Source organism: Bactrocera oleae, chromosome 5 (assembly GCF_042242935.1).
Source record: "Bactrocera oleae isolate idBacOlea1 chromosome 5, idBacOlea1, whole genome shotgun sequence".
NCBI classification, from domain to species: Eukaryota; Metazoa; Arthropoda; class Insecta; order Diptera; family Tephritidae; genus Bactrocera; species Bactrocera oleae.
In genome coordinates, this window is record NC_091539.1 from 3481334 (window position 1) to 3494144 (window position 12811).

The 12811-nt window shown below is 33.6% G+C and overlaps 1 protein-coding gene across 1 annotated transcript; it reads right to left on the reverse strand.

Annotated features, from left to right (window-relative positions):
• Positions 1–3043: 3043 nt before the first annotated feature.
• On the reverse strand, positions 3044–12521 carry LOC106618903 (transmembrane protein 198). Its single transcript, XM_014236826.3, has 8 exons — positions 12394–12521; positions 10242–10855; positions 10070–10180; positions 5272–5374; positions 4547–4809; positions 4315–4479; positions 3923–4222; positions 3044–3866 (listed from the first exon to the last, which is right to left on the reverse strand). Exons 3-8 carry the CDS (start codon positions 10166–10168, stop codon positions 3687–3689), a joined length of 1110 nt encoding a protein of 369 aa, XP_014092301.1. The 5' UTR covers positions 10169–10180; positions 10242–10855; positions 12394–12521; the 3' UTR covers positions 3044–3686.
• Between the last annotated feature and the right edge of the window lie 290 nt (positions 12522–12811).

Sequence of the window (12811 nt, forward strand, 5' to 3'; positions counted from 1 at the left end):
CGTTAAAAAATTAATAAATATATGGTAGAAAAAATTGTATATAACATATTTCAAAAAAAAAAAATATTTATATGTTATAAGTGCTTTTTTTTAATTAATTTACTTATATTTTAGAAATATTATATATTTATAAAACGAAAAAAAATATATAATAAAAATAAAAATATAAAAAATCCTATCCCACTGCCGCAAAATCAAATTTACTATTTTTGATAAATACAGTCATAATAGTAATAAATAAGTACAGTTCTTAGTTTTTTTTTATGTTATATTACTTATCTTAATGGAAGTATCTGTTTAGTGTGGCAAACTACAATACTTAAGGACTTAAGTCTATAATACTCGTATAAATATTACATATACATACATATTTATGTTTAAAATATATAAATTTTCTTTGTTTTAAATTATATTTATATATTTTTTTTGTTTTAAATTTTATATATATATATATATATATATATATTAGTTTAATTTTAAATAACACAATATTATATATTTAAAATATGCAAGTACAGTTAGACAAAAATATTTGGTACTTTAAATATTTAATAAGTTGAGATTCAAGTTGCTTGTTATATAAGTATGTGTGACAATTTTTAAATGGTTTACATATGCTTATACATATATTATTATTTTTATGTAAAATTTATTTTAAAATAATATTTAAATCAGTTATAATCTGTGCTACAATAAATAGTAGTTGTTTTCTTATTAAAATGAGGTAACGTAGAGATGAGCATATTTATATAATATATATTTAATTATTTAAAACAATTACAAATTATTTTAGCCCCATATAGTGAACCTTTGACGTGAATATTTCGTAAAACGTGCTAACTTAGGCTTGCTATGTATGCTTTAAGCGTGTAGTATACCGAAATTCTGCTACGCGTTAGTAAAAATATTGTTTTTTTATTATTTAATAATTTGTAGTTTTAAAAAAATAGTTCGTAGTTAAAATTAATTATTAAAAAAACAAAATTATAATATATGTTTGTATGTAGTAAAAAAGTAAATTGTCGTGAATTTTAGATTTTGTGTATTTTCGTATTATATTATTATTTTATTTAAACAAAAATAATTTAATAGCTATACTATACTATAAAACAATATACTCCTTGAAAAAAAAAGTTATTTTCGGTAATTTTTTTTTGTTAGAAAATATATAAATTTTTTGGTATATCAATTTAAAAAATAATTAAAAAACTATTTTAATACCACCAATAAATATATTTATTTCTCGGTAATTTTGATTTTAGCAAAAATAGTTTGAAAACTATTTCAATACTACTTGAAAAAATATTTCTCGGTAGTTGTTGGAATTATTTTTTTTGAAACTTCTGGTTAATTAATTTAAAAAAATTTTATATTATTATTTTTTTCGATAAAAACAATTTTATATTATTATTATTTTCAATAAAAACAATTTGAAAACGTTTTGAATACTACTTGAAATAATTATTTCACTGTAATTTTTTTTTTAGAGTTATTTAAAAAAACCAGTATTTCTTTTAACCAAACTTATTTAAAAACTATTGTATTTAAGTACAACATATTTATTTCTCGATATTTTTTTATGTTGAAATTTTTTTTTTTAATTTAATTTCTGGTTTATCAATTTAAAAAATCTAAATATTCAGTTATTTTTTGGCAGTGTTGAAATTATATGAACCTCAATAAATAGTGGGTACTTTTCGGTGGTTACATGGCCACTAATTTGCGCATTTATGCGATATTAATATTTCATACGATAAAAAGTACGAATTTTCAAGCAACGATTTTTCGTGCATGTTTTTATTTAAATTACAAATATAAGTTTTACAAATAATAGCATTTAATAAATTTCACACAGTTTCTGATAACTGCTAATACACACAAAGTTTTTTTTGAAAAATAATAATTTTTTTAATTTGCACACAAAAATCGATAATATGACAACCAGGGTTGCAATAATGCAATAAAAGGCAAATGAATTAACATTTAAAATAATTTTTTTTTTGTGATTCCGAAAATCTTAATTAAAAATAATTTTGAAATCCTAGATACCGGATTGTAACGTAAAAAAAATTTAAACCCAAATGCCGTATTGGAAAAAAAATTTTATGCCACAACCTAACTATAAAGTATAAAAAAGAATGAGATTTGTATACTAAATTATTTCGCAGTAGTTTATACCGTCTTCTATCATTTTGGTTATCTTTTGAAAATCAAAGCTTATTTTTAATAAAATATTAACATAGTTTAGCACTTTTTATCTCACTGATTTTTAATTACTATTAGTTATAGTTTTTTAGTTAGAAATATGTAAATCTTTTTTTTTTATTCCTTTTTACTTCTGCTTTTGCTATGAAAAACAATGTTTCTATTTGTTACCGCAATTTTTTAATTAAAAAATAAAAATAAATATAATAATTTGCGACCCTGTTTAATGTATACAAGCTATTTTTGAAAAATTATAATTTTTTTCATATTCACATAAAAATCTTTAATAAAACAACACAGCAGCATTTTATATTTAATTTCGCAATTTTGTTTAATATATACAAAATATTTTTGATAAATTAGAATTTTTTATTTGTTTTAATTTCTACACAAAAATCGATAGTATGACAACACAGCGGCATATTTAAAAAATGCAATTAATTATTATTAAGCAACTCACAATTCTTATAACGCGCTTGCACACACAATTTATCGTTGAAAGTTGCCAGTAGCGAATTGGATGCATGAAAACACCTTTTTCACTCACACATACACAAATCAAGTAGTTAGGTAGTATTCGTGTTTTTTTTTTGGTTTTGTAAACTTACTAGGTTTTTCAAACTTAATTTTTCTAAAATCATTTTTTTGGTAAACTTAGTAAATACCTAAACTTATTCTTTTTGAAACTTCAACAAAACGTTTAAAATGAATATACTTTATAAGTTAAAGCCTGTTAAATGCTGTTACACAAAATTTTTTAGATCATATTCTATGAGCATACATATAACGTTTACCTTGTCCGTACTTGTTAAAGAGGAACTTAGCAGCTAGTGTCGTAAATTTGCTTGTACTCGAAAATAATGTTGAACATTTTAACGTAAAATTTGTGTTATTTTTTGGTTATACCTGAATTTTCATACTCAAAATCCATTGAAAATACGCCCAAACAGTTTTAGTTTCCTATGCTTTCTATGTATTCAACTTTTTTACGTTATTAATTAATTTATAAAATTTAGTGTTCTACGCCAGTATTTTAACTTCACCTCGCTTACTTTGGACATTTTCGCTCCTTTTTTCTGTTTACATGATTTAATTTAGCGCGCGAAACCAACAAATTTTAACATACTTATCACTTTCATGCATTAAAACGCATGCACTCGTCTCCACCACCCTCTCACCACTTCATATACATTAAGCATTGTCAAGTCTTATTTACACGCCCATCAAACGCAACGTTGCATTTTATCACTTAACTGTAGTTGTTGTATTGGCAATTCATTTCCCGTTATACATACACGCACAACGATCGTCGCACACGCACACACATACGCGATTCTTAGGATAAACACAAGCAAGCTCTTCGCGCGTCTCTTACGTACTCACTTGCATGCAAATAAGCGCACACTTCCTCACTTATTTCCACCTTTACGTTTCCGTTTTCTGCGCATATTCGCCGCTTACATGTAACTGTTGCTTGTTTGTTATCCTAGATCACGCACAATTTCGATTTTGTCGCACATTTCGGAATCGGGTATGGTAGTGAAGTGTGTGCGATCGCTGCGAAATGTATTGCGTTCGTTCGAACTCGTTTTAATCGAGCGTTCTGAGGGCGTTTCGGTGCCGCCCAGTTGTATGCGCTTTTGCAAAGCTGACACAAAGTTCTGCAAAGAGTTCGTTTAGTGGCTTTTAATTGCAATTTTGGTGTTTTGTTACGAACCTGCGAAATAATGTCGCCGCGCGCCGTGCGCACCTGATACAGATAACGGTACTTGCGTTGACTGGCCTCCTCGCGCGTTTCGCGCGGTCGTCCGCTCATGCGATTCGTCGGCAATCCGCCGGCGCCGCAGCGTGCCATTTGGTGGTGGTGTCGCAGGTAGACGCGCTTGCGATGATCGACGCGCCAGGCCGTGATAAAGCACTGCACCATTATGCTGATGATGATCGCCACCGGCCAAGAGCATATCAAAATGCCGCCGTAGCAAGGCGGTGGCAGCGGATTCGGTTTCATATTTAAAATCTTAAATATTATTAACAGTACAAGTTGTTGTTATTTAATTTAATACAATTTTATATTTATTGTAAGTAACGGTAATTGACGCCAACGCTTACCCAATTTATCGTGTCTAGGTTGTGCATGAAAAAATCGATAGCGGTTATAATCATCGCGCTGCCAACGATGCTCGATGTCAGTATGGTCACATATTTAGCGCAGCAAAACGTCAGCACCGAGCAAATGACCGCGCCACCCGCGATGGCGACATAAATTTCGCGATACTGCAAATAATTTCAAAAACATGCGTGTTTTTTATTGTTTTATCGTATATTCTGCGTTGTTACTTACGCCAAAGTCATTGTCTGGCATTGTGGCCACGCACACAGCCATCGCTGCGCCAGCGACCAGCGCGCCCGCGAATGCGCTAATCAGTATAGATGCTACCGGGTATGTCGAGCCAATCACGGCACCCAGCAAGCCCGCCACGATCGCTAATGCCGAATCGGCCGGTTTGCCGAGCAGCGTTACTTGAAAGTCCTGCAACATGAAAATCGCATTTGCACCGACCATCAGACCGCTTAAGAAACCCACCGCGCGCAGACAGCGATAGCCTGTGAAATGAAAGGAAATAACTCATAAGAAATGGAAGAATAAAAAGAAAAACAGTTTGTCCTTGCACCGAAAAATACGGTAAGTCCTAATATTTTTCTATTTTTTTTAATATTTCACAATATTCAAGCTTATAGAAACTCTTGGATGAAAGTGTCCAATTTCGGAAAGACACAATCAGTTCAATTGTGTCCATATTTCGGTTTTAGTGTTCTATATTAACGGAAAGACCCGTATTAGACCCTGTCACCAAAAGTTTTACTAATAAAGGGTGATCCATTTCAAGGTTCGCTACACAGTGGTGCTTGTTTCGAAACATTTTTTCGTAAGGTTACTAAGTGTATTCAATGGGTACTAGCTGTTATGTAGATGAATAGAGTCTTTGTCGTCTTTATGGCGTAACTCAATTCGATACATATAAATCGGTTGCAACGCAATCTGGGAATAGTTGCTTAATTACTTACCGAGCAGCGCGTAAACAATACCAAACACCGCTGTAATTGTCCACAGCATCGCGGCCATAGTGTCTGGTGTTGTTGTTGTGCATGATGGGCTCTCCAGAATGCCCTACAAAAATGAGAAAAATAAAAGTGTTTAGGAAATCATTAAAATTTTAATATTGCGATAAATATATTTCTATATGTATGTGTGTGTGTGTGTGAACAATCCGTTAGTGGCGCCAACCGAACGACTTCTTAATTGAAAACTGTAATCAATCAGCACGACACGAAATCAATATGCTGAAATGCAATTGCAAATTTATCCACTGCATCGCACTGTTTTCAAACAAAAAGTCGGAAATGTAAACAAAAACAAAGATTGGTGTTAATAAAATTGCTGTGTTAACAGGCGAAAGTGCCTGCAACTTGCAGGCTGGCAAACGCTTGCCAACTAACGGTGCATGACTGAAGTGTGGGCGGCGGATGACATAAGTGGCATGAATTTGTATAACCACTGTATGTATGTATGTGAGCGCCAAGAAGTGCGTCATAACCGCATTTGAATGCATACATAACACAGAAAAAAAACAACAACAATCGTAATAATAATATAAGAGTCCGCAGATGACTGCTGGCGACGAGAAAATTGGCGGCATTGGCAACAACAGGCGACAATTTACACTTGCACATACATACATACATACATACATGAATATATATGTGTATATAGAACACACAAAAAGTGGGTCAATTCCTATGGCAAGAGTCATAGAGCAGTTGAAGCGTTGCTGCTGCTGCTGCCGCTGCCGCCTGCTACAAACAGGTCGGCGTAGCACACTCGAATTTTGCAATCAAGCAACGCCAGTGGCAACACTCAGCGCCGTGGTTTGCTGCAACGCGTACGGCCAACATTGTAAACAACAAATACATACATATGTTCGAGTGCTTAAACTACAACAAAAATGAACATGTTAATGCACTTTTTATATTTTACAAGTGAAAAATCAACAATGAGCGCAGCTAAAACTGAAGACCGCCATTGGCAGTGCACAAATGGAGCACTAATAAACACCGCAAACACAAAAGTAATAATTACAGCAACGAACATTTGTGCACAAGGCACAGTCAAATTTAAGATAAAGCGAATTGAGAATCGGCAACTGTTTCTGTATTGTCCTTTGTCGTTGAAATGTGTCACTTTTAAAGTTACAAGCTTCAATTTGCTGCAGTAAAAAAGCGGAGCAACGGCAGTAGCGGCGTTCGTAGCGTAAAATAAAAAGTAGTAATGATAATTTGCATATTAATGCATCCCGCTTTTGTTTAATGAGCAAAATTTTGCATTGCAAATGTCAGAGGGAAACACATAACTGCCGCCGGAAAGCTGCATTTATTCTAAAATATTTATATAGTAAGCACAGCGTTTAAGTTTTTGCACATAAATTACTACAAAATAAGAAAAAACCTTAACTTCGGCTGCCGCCAAGCATGATAATTGTCACAGGTCCATTTCTTATGGCATCAAAGCGTATACGAGATCTTTAGCTTGATTTTGTTCGGTCAGTTTGTATGTCAGCTAAATGCTATAGTACTCCGATCAGAACAATTTCTTCGGAGATTATATAGCTTTGTCTTAGACAATAATCTATGCCAAAGTACGTGAAGATCAAGTAAAGTATTTTCCATGCAAGGACTTGATTTTAAACAACAATTTTTTTGTAGAGCAGCCATATTATATAGTAGTCCTATAATTCCAAACTAATTAACCGAGTGCGCAGTGGCGTCTTCAAAAGTAGCTACCAAAGTCGTCTTCCAGACCACTGCAGTGTCTTCCAAGCGGAGTTCATAGCAATTAAAGAAAGCCTGCTTGTTCCTACAAGGACTGTGCTTACAACAGGGAATATATATTTATATATACAGATAGCCAGGCAGCTTTGAGATCACTAAAGTCTCTTAGAGTTTCGTCTAAGTTAGTGAAAGCATGCTTTGAGCTCTTAGTAGATCTAACATTCTATTTCACGTTAAACCTGCATTGGGTTCCAGGACATAGTGATATCCCTGGGAACTGTGAAACAGATGAACTAACCAGAACAGGCACCACCCTACAATTACACTTCCGAAAAGAGCGAATTTATATGCCTTTGGCTACTTGCATATATTTAATCGACAAATATACTGATGAACTTCATCAGCAGCACGGGGTGATTTAAAGAGGAGCCAATAAAGTGAGGGACTTTTAATGCTGGTGGTAGCACAATGGGCCTACCAAAGGCGTAGGTGTGTCGTTAGACAGCCACTCTACCTACCTACCGTTAATGGATATTTTTTTATATTTTTATCAGCCAGTATTTGAGCCCAAAATATACAATTTTAATTAAAGTATAGTCTACTTTCAGGCGCTAAGCCATATAAAAGGTTATAATTCCATTAAAAACCGTTATTTTTGGAATTACATATATTATTACTATTTGTTTAATAATAGGCCTCATTTTACTTGGAATTATTAACCTCCTGCGCCTGCGACGCACTCACTGCTTGTTTAGAAAACAGGAGAGTAAAATGAAGCAAAAAATCGGTAATTTCGAGCAATGCGCTTTGTATGCTTTGCATGCATTGTACATGCAAATGCATGCGTGTGTGTGTGTGACATGAATTTTTCGGCAAGTAAATTCACTTTTCTGCATGTTTAGCAAACACAATAGCACTAGTAGTAAGAATGCAAAAAAAAAACTAGCACAAAGCAAACAATGTGCAAAAAATGCAAACTGTTTTGAAGAAGCCGTTGCGAACACCCACAATAGCAGTTGTGCCAGGCGGTGTAATGAAGTGAAAGCCTACCAGTGCGCCCAATTCTGTGGCTCATTTATCACTTTCACACACTTTCACAGTTCATGACAATTTTGACCAAATTTGCCTTTGCTTTGTGTGCACAACGCATTTCGCCCAATCTTCTTTTACTCACAACTTATCTGTACTTTTCGCACTTTTGTGGCTTTTGCGGCTTCGCGCCGTAGCAAAAGCAAGTAAAAAGTCCTTGCGGTTGGCATTAGACAGACGTCAGTTCGACTTCAAAGTGGAAATACATACTCATCTGTGGGAATAATAATACGGAGTGGGTATTTACCTTCACTTAAGTTATGCGACTGCACTTAACCTGGCTAACTAACAGAATGATGTTTATGATTTTCTGATTGTTTAAAGGTTGCTCCGATAATTTGTAAAAGAACAATTGCGATTAAAACAGAATTTTCTAGTCTTTATTTTTACCTACCTCTCTACCTGGAACCTACCACTTACTGTGTAGAGTTCATGCATTTATCGTACTCGGCTCCGTCGTTCGATACTCTAGCGAGTCTGATTCTAATAGTGTGCGCTTAGCATGCAAGTCGGCATCTATTGTAAGTAAAGGACTTGAGTAGATTCGATTCTTTTTGAAGTAGAAAATTTGTTAAATCATCAGGCTCTCAAGCGTAAGCTTCAATTGAGGTTAAATCAGACTGTCGGTATGCTAATCCCATTAAGTTCAGAGCTCATCGAGGTGCTTTAAAAATAGCTCATCGAAAGTAAAAAAGCACATGAGATTCGTGGATACTGCGTAGATTCTTTACTGTGCAAGCGAGTAATTCTGCTCTCTGTGGCCCCTCTGTGACAGAGGGTGGACTGTATATGAAAAAAATTTCCATATTCGTGTGATCTATAGTACAGACTATACCAGCAATCAATTTGTAGCTCTACAGAATCGAATACTTTTTGATCTATTGATTCCCTCGAAATCGGTAAGCATTTATTGAACCAGCGATTTAGTGTTGAATAAAATTTAAATTGGAACTCTTTCAACGATATCATTATACCCTGAATTATCGGAAACGTTATAAAATATATAAATGATCAGGATGCCGAACTGTGTCGATTTAGTCGCTCAGTTTAAGAGATATCTATCTGAAATTTTGCACACGTCCTTTTCTGCACAAAAAGCTGCTCATTTGTCTAAATGACCGATATCGGATGACTATAGCATATAGCTGTCATACAAATTGTTCGATCAAAAATCAGTCCTTGTTTGGAATATTTTTTCATTTCACAAAATATCTTCACGAAATTTGGCATAGATTATAGTACAAGACAACACTGTCATCTCCGAGCACATTATTCAGTTCGGACTACCATAGCATATAGCTACCATATAAACCGACCAAATAAAGTTCTTGTAAGTAAACTTTATTGCTTGTGAAGTGTATAATAACTTTGCTGAAACAAAAGTTAAAATTTTTTTCTTGTTCTTTGACACCCTTCAGTTTTTCTCATACATTCAAGGACATCAATTTTATTGATTAGCTTATTTGCAATGTAATTTCCATTTCGCTCGATATTGTCAGCATTATTTAGTCCCCTGCTTTCAGTTGACATTCGCACAAACAAAAAGACACCCCTCGACAACACAGTTTTTTCCGCCATAGTTAATAAGTCAAGCGACTTTGTGAGGCTTACAGAGTTTCTAATCCTTTCAATCAACACTGTCAGCGTATTTCCCCCCCTCCACACTTTGTGCACAACCGCAATTCCGTTTGCTGTGTCATAGCTGATAGCAAATAACTTTTCACAACATTCAAGTAAGCGTGCAAACCATAAGTGAATGCACACAAGCGCTGCTCCACTGCAGCGGTGGCCAGGTCATGGCCTAATCGCGCTCGTTCGTTAGCTCCTCGTTGGCGTCCTATTACATATGCAATGCTTCTATGTGTGTGTGTATGTATATACATGTATAAATCTTTATATACATACATATATACATATGTACGTATGTATACGCTATACAAACACTCACCTTAATCAAGAAGGGCCAATCCAAGTTCTGCAATTCGCGTGTGTCATCATGGCCATGGCGTCGCTCATCCTCACTTTCATACACGTTCACGGAATGCATTTTCTTTGCACACTAGAAAAAAAAATATTTGTTGTTGTTTTTTCTGTTGTTACAATGTGCGTGTTTTGCTTGCCTTTTGCTGTTTGCCAAAGCAATTGGCCTGCTTTCAGCCAACTAAAGAGATGCTGCAGCGGCAGCGCGCGCTACGGCGGCTGTAACACCAGCGGCTCGCCTGAACTGGGCGTATTCTCGCGCGTTTGAGTGGCGAAAAATGTGATGCTAAACGCCCAAACGCAGCACGCAGTTAATATTTACAAAATTTCTAATATGTTTATGATAATTTTTTGCTGGCGCAGCTATTGGCAGTTGGTGAGCCGTGGCTCGTCCAACACTTTTCACTTGTTAAACTCAAATTTTTCAGCTGTCATAATTCGATAAACTACACATACGCGATTAACGCGAAAGTGAAATTCTTTTCATGCACTCAGAAATCATGCACAAAGCGCACGTTAGTAACAATTACGTAGTTATTATAATTTATATTTTTTTTTTGCTAAACAATTTTTTGTGATTTTCACTTTTCATTTACATCTTTGCATGTTTTTCTCACATACGCTTCCTGCCCGTGTAATAATCTTTTGCGACTGCGAGCGTTTGTTCGCCACTTTAAATGGGCGCTTGTGACTACTCGTCAGTTGCAGGGACAATTCGAATTGTTGTGGTACGGTCAGTGGCACATTTTCCACCCTAAACAACGAAAATTGAACGAATGTGAAAAGGGAATCGTATTATAGCGTGTGACAAAAGGAGCGAATAAATGTCCATATGAGAAAGCCGAGAAATGGAACTAGCGGCAAAGCGTGCCGTGTAGCCGCTATCAATGGTTGGGCGGTTGGCTGCTTGGCGAATAAATTCCTTTATAACTGTTGGACGTTGTTGTGCTCTTTGTTTGTATGTATATTGTTTTTGTAAACACACCTCATACTGTGTTTTTGTACCTTGCTAGCGGTAAGCGCTGTTTTGCTTTGCTATTGTGAAGCTCTGTCGGTTTCACTAACGGTAGCATACAATGTGCATTTGTATGAAATATTTTATTTTATAACCCTTTGTTTTTTGAATTATTTGTGAAATTTTTGTAATTTTTTTGTGCGGGGTTTTTAAATAAATTTTTATTGTATATATATTTTCGATATAGTGTTTTAAAAAATTTTAAGAAATTTCAATTCCAAAATTTTTTTTTTCTAATTCTGCAATTTTTAAGTATTGTTTAATTATTTGTGATTTTTTAGTTCGGTTTTTTTAACAACTAAATATTTTGGTTGTATATATTTGTCCAATACTTTAAAGAATAAAAAAAAATTTTGGAATTTTAATATTTTTAATTATTCGAAATTTTTGAGTTCGGTTTTTTTACCAAATAAACATTTGTATTGTATATATTTTTCCAATATAGTACATTAAAGAATAAAAAAAAAATTTCGAATTTTTAATTTTTCAATTTTTTTTTATTTTTGGAATTTTTAATTTTTTTTTAATTTTGGAATTGTTTTATTATTCCTAATTTTAGAGTTCGGTTTTTTTAACAAATAAAAATTTTTCCAATATTGTACTTTAAGGGATACAAAAACAATTTTGGAAATTTTAATTTTATATTTGAAATTTTTTTTTAAATCATTGGAAAAAAGTTTATTTTTTAAAACTCCACTGTATAATGGCAATTACTTTACATAACTGTGAAAAATATTTCGTATTATTGTGGCACGTAATAACTTTTTTTTTTATTGTTAATAACTTTTGTTTGATTGTTAATATTTTAATGCATTTTTGTTCTTGCCGCTTGTTCAAAAATATTTTGCTTTAAAAATCACCGAATTATTTTATTAAATCATATATTTACTTATTAATTAATTTTTTTTACTCATAGTATTTATTTAAATAATAATTACTTTTTTTTAAATTTATCTCTTATTAATTTTTTCTTTACACTAATTTTAAAATTCGTTCTCAATTTGTTTACAAAAATCTACATACATCTCTCATTTGAGCCACTATCGACCATTCGCTCATTCTTCAGCTGTAACTTTTGTGCAATTTCTACTTGTTCCACCCATCACAGCTTTCGCTTTCCACCACTACGCGCTGCTTTGTGCAAAAATTTTCTTTATCAAAAATTTTTCACTTTTCTGCGTCGAAATTTGAGCAGATTGCTACGAGTAATCCACTTTATAAGCTATGCAATAATATTTTTAATTTCTTAATTCACTAAGAACTAATAATTTTCTCACATTTCTGCATATTTGCTGCGCCATTCACCCCACACACGCAAGTTTTGTGTAAAATCCACAAAAGTACCGCACGAATCCGTTGCTGCGTTGTACCTAGCACGAAGGTCCTTTAGCTACTCCTCGTTGATAGGCAAAACAATTAAGTTGTGAGTGCAATAAACGAGCACTGTTCGGCTCTTGGTTAGCAACACTTCCTTCGTTAACGATTTGCCTGACACAAGCGAGTGATTTGGTAGAGCTTTTACCTCCCGACGCTTTAAGTTCGCTTCTATGACTTTTATCCGTTATTACTGTTGTAACGATTTCTTTTATACTTGTACTTGTTTTTAATGAGCGGATCGAAGACACTTAATTTAAAAATATTTTCGAAATCATTTGAGCTTCTTAGAATAACTAAAGGAAAGGAATGCTTTGAAAT